Source organism: Nilaparvata lugens, chromosome 11 (assembly GCF_014356525.2).
Source record: "Nilaparvata lugens isolate BPH chromosome 11, ASM1435652v1, whole genome shotgun sequence".
In the NCBI taxonomy this organism is placed as follows: domain Eukaryota; kingdom Metazoa; phylum Arthropoda; class Insecta; order Hemiptera; family Delphacidae; genus Nilaparvata; species Nilaparvata lugens.
In genome coordinates, this window is record NC_052514.1 from 41,619,022 (window position 1) to 41,634,856 (window position 15,835).

At 35.5% G+C, this 15,835-nt stretch overlaps 1 protein-coding gene across 1 annotated transcript; it reads left to right on the plus strand.

Annotated features, from left to right (window-relative positions):
• Positions 1 to 930: 930 nt before the first annotated feature.
• LOC111043690 lies at positions 931 to 9,821 on the plus strand (the record flags this gene model as incomplete). Its single annotated transcript, XM_039438455.1, is given in 4 exon segments — positions 931 to 1,036; positions 4,089 to 4,174; positions 4,716 to 4,845; positions 8,775 to 9,821. Coding segments are annotated over 4 exon segments (414 nt in total), but the record flags the coding sequence as incomplete, so codon positions are not given.
• Between the last annotated feature and the right edge of the window lie 6,014 nt (positions 9,822 to 15,835).

Genomic DNA, 15,835 nt, shown 5'->3' on the forward strand with positions numbered 1-15,835 from the left:
CACTTTTTGCTGGAGACGCAGCTGAGTAGAGCACGTGGCCTTGAGCAAAGTCTGTGAGACGTAAGTGGATGTTCGTACGAAAGCTGTGAATGGGAGAGTGTGTGTGTGAGAACTTTGAATTTTGAGCGGCAAGCTGAAGAAAGACAGGCAGCGCCATCTAGCTTGGGACGGCAGGAACTACATGGAGCTTCGGCTCCGGGTAACAGCAAAATTAAGACCTATTCCCCCTATACCATGGGTTATCTCCTTACTTATCCTTCATCTATGATAATATCACATAGGCTTACACCAAAGTAAATTGACGGTGGGTGTGATTGGGGATCCTACTCAAATTGAAAAAAACTACTTTACAATGACTATAAAAATCCGGTCCGTCATCTTGGATCTACCATTTTTAATGCAAATTCATTTTTTAAATAGGAAGGTGGTCATGCGATACATGATTTCGATAGGGAATTTCAAGAAAAAATGAATATCGATATCTCAAACCGTTTTGAAGATATTCACATTATTAATCAATTACTATTCAAAGCAGAGATGAGAGAAAAAATTATGAGAACGGCTTAGTATCTCATAAAAAGAAGTGATTCCAAGGTGGTTGTGATTGGGGATGTTACTCGAAAAATGAAAAATCATAACAGTGTTTAGTATGACTACCTACTGCTGACAGACATTTTTTGTGTGTTCAATTCAAAGGGGGGGATTGGGCACTCCTGTATATTAGATCAGAATTACCGGGGTAGCTTGAATCACAGCTATCTAAAAGGCGGTGGAAACATAATACCGCATATACTGCATTTATACCGTTCTATCCAATGCACCTACAATACAAAATATATTCCAAGTACTTTGGTCCTATCATTTGAACTGAGTTCATGATGTGAATACTACAGTTGTGTCTGAACTAATCTTTATTTGTATTTTTTATAGTCTTACCACCTCTTTGGTATCTCATTTACGATTTATGGATATCATTTGGAGATGGAAATAATGAGTAGATACAAAGCTGGTTCATCTGATGCAATTAAACATCAAGGTAAGTTGACTTTTAAGCTGGGTTTTCGTTTATGCGTAAATGACGTCGTCGACCACGACAGGAAGAGAATCTCAGAGTGGGTAGATTTCAATTTGTCTACGTACCGGTAACCTAAAATATTATGTCAATTATGTTTTAATGGGGCAGGTTGAGCTTATACTTTTTATATTTTTAAATGTCAATATGTTGATATTATTAGAAATGGTTAATTCTTTAATAATAGAGACAAATAATGAAAAGTTATTTGATCAGCTGTTTTAGCACACTTGAAATTTGGACAATATGAATGTCAACAATGCTTGCCGTCATCGACTGCGGAAATTTACGCACGAACGAAAATGCACCTTAATTTGACAAGCATCTCTGACTATAGCGTACATTGATAGATGTGAATCGTTGGATTCGGGCTTTGAGTTATAAACATGTCAAGACAAAAAAAACAACAATAAAATAGAGGCTGCGAAAATATTTCTGACCCTGGACATGAAATTCGGCATGTATAGTGAGGTCCACGTTATAATGGTGGCAGTATTTGATTAGAAATGGTGTTGCTATCTTGTATATCATTCGACAAAGCAGATAGTGCTATCCTTTCTTGCTCTGCAATGTTGCCAGATCGATTTTGACAATTTATAAATATAGTAATCAATTCGAAATTTCAATTATGAAAATTTATTGATTCATAAAATTGAAAAAATATGATAATATATATCCTATACGAATAGAGTTTAATCGATTATTTTCAACAAGAATGAATAGTTGATATTACATCAGATATACCGGTATCAGTTATCCTTTATAAAAGGGAGTGGCAAAGCAGAGAATCGGCAATGCTGTTCTGCTATCTTTCCATCAGATATACCGGTATCGGTTATCCTCTTCCTCTATAAAAGGCAATGGCAGGGCAGAGAATCGGCATCGCTGTTCTCCTATTTTCCTCCACTACCATTATGACGTGGACCTTACTATAGGAGTGGGACCAATTCCCTCATTCATAATTACCTCTCTCTTTGCCCCCTCAATGGAGCCTCAATGGACTTGGAGGCGAGAAGTAGATTGCTGAGTTCCATTTTGTTTGATACAATAAAATAAAGAATGCTATTTCATTCAATATTAAATCACCTCTGTAATAGATTATGATCACTGAAATATTTCTTAAATAAATTTAAGATAGGATATTTTTAAAATAAAAAATCCATATTTCTAATGTTAAGACGCTTTTTTCAGGACTTCCTATATACCGGACCTGCGTCTACAAAAAAAAATTGCCGCCGTAAGTGGTGGCTGGCAATGATATTTTAAACGGGTACTGGACGAACTGAGATTTTGATAAACTGAGACGCTCTCTTACAGCTGATTAGTGTTTTTTTCTCAGTAGGAATTCCTATTATAAGACCACCACCACATACGGCGGTCATTTTTCTTCTAGGCTCAGGTCCGGTAGTATATAGAAGGTCCTGGTTTTTTGTTATTCAATTTATTTTATTTCTATTTTATTTCACTCTTGTTTTATTCTTAGCTTGCTATTTATTTTGAATCTAATTTTTGAATGACGAATGTTGTAATGTTTCAAGGAGACATATAAGGGTGCAATAATTGATCTTTTGACCATGACATTTGAAGGGGGTGTCAGTGACACAATTTTCGACTTCGCAGATTAATTTGGACTAGTTAGTAGGTGAACATAGCAAAAGTGCGCATCTTTATCCCCTCTTTGGAAGGTGTGGAACCGCTGAGTTAACACTTGTTGCAGCTATGAAAATAGGGTTTCACCCCCTACATTGAAGCTGCTATAACAATGAGAGGAAAACTTGGAATAGTAAAATAATACATAATTTAAAGAGAATTCAATGCTCGACAAACCTACGAGAAGCATAAGTTATTATGATGCATTGTTGGAGAGTTATAAGCCCTGAAAGAGCAAAACATTGGATGAAAACCTGTTATTTCAACAACTACACACCTTCAAGAGCGAATATCTCGGGAACTGTTGGGAATATCACAAAATTCCACTGAACAAAAAGTGTAGAGAATTTATCAAGCTTCATTTTTGAATAGTTATTCCAGTCGGTTGAACGCATTGTTCTCTAGATATGAGCGTGGAAGCAAAACGCTGCAAAATGCAACTTTTAAACCACCCTCATCCCCTTAGCACATGAGTTAGGAATGGTGACTTTTGATATGTTCTCCTCCTAACTAGTCTCAACAAAGCAGCAAAGTCAAAAATTTTGTTTAAAAGATTCCCTCCAAATTCCTTGTCAATTGGTCTATTGTTGCAAAAATTGAGATTTCACACTCAACACTAAAGCTGCTACAAAAGGTGTAGGGAAATTCGTAAAAGCGTGAAATTATACATCAAATTGAAGAGACGAATTTAATGCCTTATAAGCTCATAATCAGCATGGATTTTTCCCGTCGATTTTTAAAAAGTTATAAGAGCAAAAATAGAAAAAAAATGGTGGCAAACGTGTTTTTTCCAAAAATGTCACACCTTCAAGAGCGAATATCTCGAAAACTAGTGGAGATATAAAAAAAGATTTAGAATGAATATTGTGGGAAATTATGTAAGCTTTAATTTGTTATATGACTGTCAAGTCCTTAGGATACATAGTTTTTGAGTTTTATGCGAGAAGCCAAAAAATGGTACCTTTAAACCACCCCACCCCCTTAGTACATGGGGTAGGGGTGGGGACTTTTGATATGTTCACCTCCTAACTACCCTAAACAGAACTGCGGGGTCAAAAATTGTCTTCCCAACTTTTCCCCCTATACCCTTTTTTTGAGCATTCATTGCCTGGACTATACTAACTTTTTTTCATTTAGTTTATAGCATAAGAAAAAGATAGAATAACACTGTTTTATACTATTTCCCTCTATGTTTATACTCTCCTTCAGCTGTCCTTCCACCAAATTTCATGTTTTGTTGTCAAGTTCTATATTCATGTTCTAAGTTCCAAGTTATTTTACTCAAGTTTGTATTCCAAGTTTCTATACTCAAGTTTATCTATCCTTATTTTTTATAAAATTTGAAGTTTTGTATACATTTTTTCAGAGCAAATTATCATAGTAATGGTTATTGGAGCAGCTCTTACGTTATCCACCATCTTTGATGTCATTCTACTGATAGGAGCTTACACGGTGAGTAAAATTTCAAAAATAATAAGATATTGGTTAATAATCATTATAATATTATCTAATTACATAACCATTTTAGAACATATTGGTATCATCACAAAATTATTCAATCAATGTTTACCTCGAGATAGCTTATCACAATAATTCCTAGCATATTCCACGGAGTGATCCGTGATCTAGTGGATATAGTTTTTGCGTAGCAGCCCAGAGGTCCCGGGTTTAAACCCGGTTACTAATAGAATTTTTAGCCAAATCACTCCCGTGCTATCGGATGGGCACGTTGATTGTCGGTCCCGGCTAGAGTATGAACAGTCGTAAGGCCTATTGACGGCTAAACTATATGTTTAAGCCAGATGGGACCTTCCTATAAAGGACTTCCCACCAAGAAAAAGCCATACGAATATACTTTTTTCATGAATTGTGCACATTTTTTTCAAATATTTCAATACCGGTAAGCACAGAAGATATGAATTTGGGATCGGTTGCATTTGACCCTAAAAATATCTAGACTATTCTATTTCACAATGTTCCTTGATTTTTTCAGAATTGGCCGAAATATTTACTCACTTGGATTGTTATGGAAGTTATCTCGGTTATTCTAAGCATTTTCGGTGTTCCTGGTCTAATGTTGGAATTTCCACCGTTTTTTGGAAATATACCAGGATTATCTTTAGGTGAGTTCCATGTTAAGTAGCCTATATATTTTTTTTCTATAATTTAGTTTACTGGGGGTAAGGCTGTTCCTCCATGTGGTGCCCCTGGACCAACTGCCAACGATACAAACGATTTCGAAAATGGATAATACTCTTTGCGCTCTCAAAGAGTTTCACCAAATATTTAACTTGGCAGTTGGAGAACAGATTGCAGCCAATACAGGTGATATAAATAGAAATGCCTCAAAACGGCCCTTTTCAGGGCCTCCTCTCGTGACAATCTCAATTAATATTGAAGGCTTATCTAGTATAAAGGAAGAAATACTTGGTAATATTTGCAAGACACGTCGATGTGATGTGCTGTGCATTCAAGAGACACATAGAACTGATGCTCAAAGCAGACCCAAAATACAAGGGATGGAACTGGTTTCGGAGATCCCCCACAGGCAATACGGCAGCTGCATTTTCGTCAGAGATAACCTGAAAGTAATGTCCTCTTATACAATGAATAATAATAACATTGAAATAATTACGGTTGAATTATCTAACTGCACAGTCACATCAGTTTATAAACCTCCAGGAGTTGACTTTGATTTCTGCAGCACCCCAAACTTCAACAAGAAGGAGTGCAAAATTGTAGTGGGCGATTTCAATAGTCACAGTGAGAAATGGGGTTACCCTACGACAAACCCAGATGGAGAAAGAGTGGAACAATGGGCAATGAATAATGGTTTCTCACTTCTGTTTGACCCTAAGCAGAGCGCATTCTTCAATAGCAAAAGGTGGAAGTCAGGTACTAACCCAGACAATATTTTCATTACAGAGAAATTTAGAGTTTCATGTGACAAGCATATCCTGGATACTATTCCCAACACCCAACACAGGCCTCTTATACTGGAGTTGGTTCCATCAATCAGGGTGAGAAAGATCCCTCTGAAAAGGAGATTCAACTTTAAAAAAGCAAATTGGAACTCCTTCACAACCCAGATGGAAACTGGAGTAGTAAATCTTCAGCCACATCCAGCAGACTACGGAGAGTTTTTGAATCTGCTAAAAACTACATCTTATAGCAGCATACGACGGGGCTGTAGACAACAATATATTCCAGGATTCTCCAACGAACTCCAGCAACTGTACAATGACTACATGAAATCCTTCAATGCTAACCCTTTTTCAGATAACACTCACAAACTAGGAGTAGAGCTAAATTCAAGTATTGCAGACTGCAGAAGGCAAACTTGGTGCAAGGTGCTTGAGGAAGTAGACATGAAGAGAAATAGCTACAAAGCTTGGCAAGTGATTCGGAAACTGAATTGTGAGAGTCAACCAAATAGCCTCCATACCAATGTTTCTCTAAAGCAGGTGGCTCAGGTCCTGATTGAGAATGGTAAACCCGTAAGTAGAATCAGACAGAAGAAAATTATAAGATGTCCAAATAGAGAAACCAGCACCTTTCAGGATCCACTGAGGATAGACGAAATTGATACCGCAATAAGATCACTGATGCCTCGTAAGTCACCAGGCCTGGATGAAGTTTTCAATGAACATCTCCTCCACCTTGGTCCCATAGCAAAAAAGTGGATCAGAGACTTATTTAACAACATAATTGGCCACGAGCGCATTCCTGCAATTTGGAAGAAATCAAAGATGATTGCAGTTTGCAAACCTGGAAAAGACCCTGAGTGCCCAAAATCTTACCGCCCAATCTCACTTCTGTCCAATGTGTATAAACTTTTTGAGACAGTTATTCTCAACAGAATATCCTTTCTTCTAGAAAGCAAAATAATTCCTCAACAAGCTGGGTTCCGCTCAGGAAAATCATGTACAGGCCAAGTACTGAACCTGACTAAGTACATTGAGGATGGTTTCCAGGAGAGGAAGGTCAGTGGCATGGTTCTGGTTGATTTGTCAGCAGCATACGAGACAATCAACCATAGACAACTCCTTCATAAACTGTATAATATGACATATGATCACGGCTTGATAAAGGTAATCCGCTTGATGCTAACAGATAGACGTTTCCAAGTACACATAAGAAACAACTGTAGCAAGTGGTATAAGCAAAAGAATGGTCTACCACAAGGAAGTGTCTTAGCTCCTGCCCTATTCAATGTTTTTGTGAATGACCAACCAATTGGAGACAGCACAAAGCATTTCATTTATGCTGATGACCTGGCAGTAGCAGCCAGAGGAGAAACATTTGGAGAAGTTGAGGACAAGCTTAACCGTTTTATCCCAGAGTTAGATGCCTACTACAAAGCAAACCTCCTGAAGGTGAACACTACAAAAACTGTAGTCAGTGCTTTCCACCTCAAAAATAAAGAAGCCAATAGGGAGCTTAAAATCTTTTGGTCTGGCCAGCAGTTGACACATGTAGCGAACCCAACTTACCTTGGTGTGCAATTGGACAGAAGCTTGACATTCAAAGGACACTGTGAAAAAACAAAAAAGAAGGTCAACTCCAGAAATGCACTTCTACGCAAACTGACTGGCTCTGCCTGGGGTGCTGATGCTCATACTCTGCGTACAACAGCCTTAGCCCTGTGTTTCTCCACTGCGGAATATGCCTGTCCTGTGTGGAGCCGATCAGCCCATGCTAAGAAGGTAGATGTAGCCCTTAATGAAAGCTGCAGAATTGTGACAGGTTGTCTGAAACCAACGAAAACTCACTACCTGTATCAACTCAGTGGGATAGCCCCTCCATCAATCCGAAGAGAAATAGCTGGTAGGACTGAGCGTACTCGACAGGTCAACGACAACAGACACCCAATGTTCGGCCGCACCCCTGCAAATCACCGGCTCAAGTCCCGACGCAGCTTTCTGACAGAGACACAGGAGCTTGGCTCCTCGGCTCCACAGGAAAGAATCAGATTATGGCATGAGAGTACAGACGCCACTGACTTGGGAGCAACTTCCAACAGGAGCAGAGCTGTCATATGGTAAATGGAAAACTCTGAACCGCCTCAGAGCAGAGTGTGCCTGCACAAAAGAAAATCGCACAACTTGGAGGCTGATTGAGGACTCGTACTGCGACTGTGGCGATATCCAGTCAGATGACCACCTCCTGGTGTCTTGCACCAGCATGCACTCGACAAGACCTCTTTGAATTTAATGACAAAGCTCTTAAAACAGTGGATTTTTATTTTAATTTAGGCATTTAATCACCTATCACCTGACACGCACGAACGAACGATTTAGTTTACTCATTTTCTACCATATATTTTACAATATATATATTAATTAAACACATATTATTATTGTACATCCTCACATCACATTCTGTGTCATCACATTTTTACCTTCAGTCAAAAGTCAAAATATTTCATTGCAGCAGCTAATTGAGAACATCATTTGCATTACAAATGTCAATGATAGATTGAATCATAATTACAAGCAAGATTCATTATAAACATTAAAATATACTTATTTCCATAATAATATAATTAAAAGACACACATAAGACATAATCATATGGCTAGTACACTCATAAGGATAGTTGCTAGTCATCAAGCATATTGTCAACTATGTCATAGAACTCTTCTATTTCATGAATTTGATTCATCAACAGAAATCGTTCAACTCTATTCGTGAATATTTTAATGGTAATTTTTTATAATCTTAGGCAGCCCCCTGTGGTTTGGGTGAGCTTTGAGACGATCATCGTACTCAAGAATCTGTTGAAAACCAGAACTCACCCACAGTATCCCTGCTTGTCTTAGGAGGCGACTAAAATGGACCTCAAGGCAACTCCAGAAGTTGCCTTGCCTTCAAACCCACGGGATCTGCCCCATCAGGGCAGTTTCGGAGGGGCAAAAAGAAAAACCCAAGAGACCGGATAAGATAAGGATAACTTTATCATCTACTTTTATCACATTATATTCTATATTTTTATAAAAAAGATGCTCACCTTTTGAATAATATTTCAAAAGTTATACTTTGTTTTGTTTCAGTTACCACCGTCTACATCATTCTCATCGTCAAAAGTCATCACCATAATCTGTTAACGATTGCCAAAAAAACGTCACCAGTTGTTGATGCTTGATATTGAAGTATCAATATCATATTCAGTGAAGTATATCTGATATAATTTAAGTACATCAATATAATAATTGAAGTATTGATATAATGAAGTATATCAATAATCAGTAACCGATTAGAAATCAGGAACCGTTGGAATCTGTAACCGTTTCATCAGTAACGGTTGGAAATCAAATAAAAGTAAGAAAGAAAGAAAGAATGGATGTAAGTGCATTGTTGCAAAACTCCTTGGTCGAGAATAGAAATAAATTATTTATGGTGAGATTCATTTAAAACTGTCAGTTTTGGTACACATCAAATCAAATTTGTATTAAGATTCTAAAACAATTCGACAAGATCGAATGGAGAACATTACAAACATAATATAAATAGAAACGTAATAGAATAGAAATTGGTATAGGGATCAACTTGTGAGACCTACAGTAACTATATATATACAGTAACCATAGTTATATAGTTACTGTAGTGAAACCGTGACTTTACTTATAGAAATGTACCAATCTTAAAAATACAGTTTATTAGTCACATTCACATTTAGTTAAGTGTAGATATGACATCCATATAAATGTGCATGTGACTAAAATAAACAGTGTTTTTTTCAATTATGGAGAAATTTTGACAATATCAATTCCCATTCAACAAATAACAGGCTTGTCTCAACAATACACATCTGAATCAGTACCAGAGTAGATTTTATATAATTTTCCAACATTATTAAACAGTGGAACCTTTTGATTGTTATTGGGGTTTGTGATGTAAAAGGCTGTGTGTTTTTAACTGTACAGTACATGCTTTAATGACTTAATGTATAATTATGTAGCACATAATAGACTCTTGAAAGTATTTTTTTTTAAATGTATGTATCGATTCATACAATAAGTACACCATTAAAATGATAGGGAAAGAAAAATAAGGTAACCTTGTGCTATTCCTCTCCCAAATTTAGATAAGGTAAAGCTGCGTTTACACCAAAGTTATTGAAAAATGTTCCCAAAAATGAAATTTATTTCCCAAAAATAAACAAAAACAAAACATAATAATACAACACTTTACAGCATAGAGAAACACTAAAGAGATTTATAAACAGTGTATATATATAAAAAAAATACATAATAATAAATGTTAATCTATGCAAAAAGTACAGAACACTCTTAATATTAATACCTGCATAGGCGTTGAACCTGTGCGCAGATATGAGTCCTAAATATAGAATTCAATACGGTAGTAGTTAAAATTGAAATTGGGAAAAACCAACAACTCAGAATTAGCGGTTAAAAATATTAATTGAGAGGAAAAGAAGAAAAATACTAAGAGAGAGACAGGTTAATCAAGAAATTTTGATGTTTTTCTTTTTTTTTAATATTGCATCTAATAAATTAGATATTTTTATTCAATACATCAGACAGATCACAGCGTAATCTGATTAAGTATTTTAGGATATGGGTCACTCGAGTTTTGAATGGTCGAAATATAAATATATCGACGTAAAATGAAATGGAGACAATACGGACATTTATATTAAGTAACGTTACTGGAATAGTTTCTCATCAAGCTTGTAATCTAATATGTTTTTATCTCTAATCTTGCTTAAATTGTAAGTATTTGCAATATCTAGTACCTCACCAGGAAGAAAACTGACCAATTTATTTGCTACAAATACAAATTGTCTACAGCATACATCGAGAGCAGTACGGTCAAAGTTGTAGGTTATACTAGTTGTTCTTAAATTATATTGAGTCACACGGGGATGAAATTTGTGTTTATTTTTTATTATGTAAAGGATAAGGCTTTTTGAATACAGCTGTCTGACGGTTAAAACCTTGAAATCGGTAAAGAGATCGTTAGTTGGGTACAGTCTGGGTTTGGAAGATATAGCTTTGATTAAAAATTTATGTTAATAACTTAATCCTTATAGATTCTATTAGATTGAACATAACTTATCATACACTTGATGAACATATGTGTTTGTCAAGTTCCGTTCAAACTAATAGAATCTATAAGGATTAAGTTATTAACATTTTTTTAATAACTTAGGTGTAAACGCAGTTTAACTGTACTTCCATTCCGTTTTCATGAAATAATATCATTTTTACATGCTTTAATGTATAATTATGTATAGCACATAATAGTCACTTGAAAGTTTCATTATTCTATTATCAATTTATTGATTCATACAATAAGTACATCATTAAAACGATGGGGAGAGAAAAAAGGTAACCTTGTGCTGTTCCTCTCCCAAATTTAGATAAGTTTACACAATAGTCCAGAATAGGTCAAGTCTTGTTGTTCACTTCACAAAATTTTTAGTCCTTAATTATTTATTTTCACAAAGAAGATTTTTAAATTTAGATGCTTTACAAAACCAAACATAAAAGAAATATTCACATTAGATTGCAACAATAATTATGATAATATATATGGAAAGCAAAACACGAATATAGAGTAAATAAAAACATCCATCAGCTCTCATTTTTACTAGAGATATTTGATCTGCCCTTCGACAGTTGAGCTGCTTTTCTCAATGTTGAAGACTGGAGTAATGTGTCTACTACATTTTATAGAATTGTACAATTATAAATAAAAATTTTAATCTCGTTTTTTGACTTGGAAATGGAATTTTTAGCTGAATCATGTAGTAAAGAAATAATTTAAAAAGTGTACTAAAATTTATATTCTGATTTGTATTCGAAAGTAGCCCTAAAGAAGAAAAGACAATAGTACAAAATTATTTATATAGACTTCAGCCTTCACTTCAGTCTTCAAGATTGAAAAAGGCAGCTGTATTGTCAAAATTTCTCTAGTAAATAATGTAAGTAGGCCTACTCCCCTTGAGAGGGTGACCGCTTGAGCCAACTTCTCTGAATATGATTCATGAGTAGTAAAATCGCTTCCCTGTAGTTCGGAACCCATCTAAAACTGTAGGTTCATCCACGGTATATAGAAGAAGACTCTAGGTGTCACGCGCATGTTTGTGCTAAATTTCTGGTGGAGCTGACGTCATTTTATATCCAATCATCTGTTTTAACGATTAAGTTTTATAAATTGGCAATAGGTGTTGAAAACCTCGGTTGGTGGCGGTGACACAATCTAGCTGGCTGGCCACTGCGCACACATTTCATGACCCCTACCGTTATTATCTAAATACTGTGGGTTCATCCATCTATTATTATCATCCACCTCATTCACTACCTCCGTAAACGGAGGTAGTGCCTCATTGCGGCATGTGCCACACTTAACGTTTATTTTACTCTTGTCAGACAGCTTACAGACGGTTCCCGAGCTTGGGATTTAGCTAAGTTCTAGACTTTAAACAGCTGTAGTCACAGGAAATTGGCTTTCCGAAACGGGGCGTAGTCGCAGTTTTTATAATAATCTTAATTTTGTAATTTCTATAATAAATTTGAAACGTTTTCCATTGACGAAATTAAACATTCCTAAATCATTCAAAATAGCTGAAACTCTACACTATTTTCTCTTTCTATTTTGTGTTCAACTTTCTATTTTTTCGAAATTCAATTTAATCGTGGATTGCGACTACGCCCCGTTTCGGAAAGCCAATTTTCTGACTCTAGCTGTTTAAAGTCCAGAACTTGACTAAATCCCGTGATCGGAAACCGGCCCTTAGAGATCATGTGGGCATCACTCAGCAAAAATATGAAAGTTTATGAGTGTTTTTATTCTATATTTGTGATTTTGATAGCCTCAAGACGTCACAATAATTAATTGGATATCACTTTATCATATAATATGTGGTATTCTTGAGTTTTTTTCCAAGCTTTTTGATTTCTGTAAATAATTAGTGTAATACTTTCTTCAACATTATAAAATTTGAATTGTATATGAAGTACTTGAAGCAGAATAAATGAACTACAACTCACTGCCAACACACAAGGTTTCTTATGTTCGCAGTGCCAAATAATATTGTTATATTCAAGATGAAATCAACGTCTATTTGTATTTTATACCTATTTTAATAATATATTTGTATTGTATACTCTTGTAATTAATATTGTACAAATATGTAATGTAATTTTTGGCAATAAATTCAATTCAATTTGTTGTTCCATATTCCAATCAGGGTTTGAGTTGAGTAGCAGACGTTAAAAAGTATGCTATCAAAACACTACCTTTTAGAAAAGTAATATCATTATAAAATAGCATTTTGATGATGAACTTATTGTATTAATCAATAAAGAATTATTGTATAATGCATGGTTATACCAACCTCATATGTACTAAGGTATATAGTTTTAATATATATTTGTATTTTATACTCTTGTAATTAATATTGTACAAATATGTATTTGTAATTTTTGGCAATAAATTCAATTCAATTTGTTGTTCCATATTCCAATCAGGGTTTGAGTTGAGTAGCAGACGTTTAAAAGTATGCTATCAAAACACTACCTTTTAGAGAAGTAATATCATTATAAAATAACATTTTGATGATGTACTTATTGTATTAATCAATAAAGAATTATTGTATAATGCATGGTTATACCAGGACCTCCTATATAATAAGGTATACAAGTCCTGGTTATACATATCCTGTTCTCTATGTCAGCTGTTATCACATGATGGAATTTTGAAATGCTATATATTTTTATATACTCACTTTTGAGACAATTTTACAGATTTATTATAATTTGATCCTACAGTATTATTTTTACAATAAGTATGAAAATGGTAGCTTTAAATTGTTGTTCTTTGGTCCGTTTTGAGCCGATATGTTGTATTATTATTTCATAACTTGTTATATTGTTATAGATGCCTAATCATAAGGTTGTCATATTTGTAAATTTCATACATTTATAATGAAATTAATTTTTTCCAAATTACAAACCTTGATTCACTCTCATTTCACTTAAATAACCTGTACCATATTATTCTTCTATTGATACTTCTAGAAATCAAGATACCAGGGGCGTATATAAGGGGGTGTCCAGGGGGCCCGCCCCCTCCCCCAGCCACCGGAATAATGAATATGAAGAAAAATCAGTACAGTAATTGAAGAAAAAATCTGGTGTGACGCACTCACACTACCTTCCTTGTCGTTATGAAAATTGATCACCTGACCCTAGTGTTTACGCGTATAAGAGTCTACTCTATTCCAAGATCTGAGCCAGCTGGTGACAGGACAATAACGCTTGAGACACACGATGTGTGCTATCTCTTCATAGTGAATGATATAATAGAAACAACAGTTGCCAACTGTTTGCAATTGAATAATCACATTTTCTCGAATTTCGAGATTATTTTCAATTTTAGGTGAAAATGTTACTAAACATTAATTGTAGAGATTTTCATGCTCAATCTTTTCCACTTGAATTTTTTTGTTTAAATTGTATCTGAAGCCTGATAATTGGGAATCTAAAATAAAACTTTGCATAGATGAGGCGGAGCTCCTGAAATTTCTACAGATATATGACTTGTGGCAGTTGATAGAGCTTATCAATGACTATTTTAGGTATAGATTTGATCAAAATCGTTGGAGCCGTTTTCGAGAAAACCGCGAAAAACCCTGTTTTTGACAACATTTTCGACATTTTAGCCGCCATCTTGAATTGCATTTGATCGAAATTGTTCGTGTCGGATCCTCATATCTTATAGATCTTAAGGTAAGGATCTTAAGTTTCAAATTTCAAGTCATTCCTTTAATTGGGAGATGAGATATCGTGTACACAGATACTCATACATACACACATACAGACCAATACCCAAAAACCACTTTTTTGAACTCAGGGGACCTTGAAACGTATAGAAATTGGGATACCTTAATTTTTTTCGGAAAGCAATACTTTTCTTACCTATGGTTATAGGGCAAGGAAAGTAAAAAGTATAGTAATCTGAATTTTTGACGTCCTGACGGTAAAGTAAAAAGGGCGTTCATCGCAAATTACCTCTGGTACTATTTTTTTGAAATATGTAAAAGAAGAACACAGAACACGCTGGTGGGTTACTGGAATATGAGGCCGATCGGTGCAAGAGCTCTTCTGTTCGCCGACGACATTGTCTTGATTTGTGATTCAAAAGAGAAATTGCAACAGTCAACAACTGAATGGGCAGAGGAATTGAAATCAAGGCATATGGTCTTAAATGTCAAGAAAAGCAAGGTGATGGCAGTGTCAAAAAGAATGAGAGATAATATGCATATAATGGTGAATGGAGAGGAGATGGAACAGGTGGAGAAATATGAATACCTGGGTACAGTGATTTCGGAGGATGGAAGGATTGATAGGGAGGTGCTGAACAGAGTGAGAAAGGGAGCTGTTGCCTACTATGCAATAAGTAGTAGAGACTGTATATTTGGAAAAAGAGAGCTTGATAAAAAGATAAAGAACCAGGTATACAGAACAATAATAGAGCCCATCATGCTATATGGAAGCGAAAGTTGGCCAATAAAATCAAGCCACGAAAATAAGATAAGGACTGTAGAGATGAAATGCCACAGAAAGACAGTTGGTAAGACTAGAAGGGATAGAGTAAGAAATACTAGAATAAGGGAAGAAGTGGGAATGAGAGATGTTGGGGAAAGAATAGAAACGAGGCAGCTGGGTTGGTATGGACATGTACAACGGATGAGGGACGAAAGCAAGGCAAAACAGTTTGTAAATGTTAGAGTACAGGGAAGAAGAACGGTGGGGCGCCCGAGGTATTCATATGAGGATCGCATTGAGGAGATAGGGAGAAGAAGAGGGAAGACGGTTCGGGAGATGAGGAGGATGGCGATGGATAGGGATAAATGGAGGAAGTGGACCGAGGCTACCCCAACGCTGTAAGGCATACTGGGGAGAGACAAAGAAGAAGAAGACTATTTTTTTTGTGTTACTTAAAATCACTTGACCTAACATTAACCTTGGTCCCCCAAAAAATATATTCTGTATACCCCAATGCAAGGTACTATGAATGAATGAAGCCTCGTAATAATGTTAAAAATTATAATAAATCAAGTTTACAAAATTGTTCTTTTTAA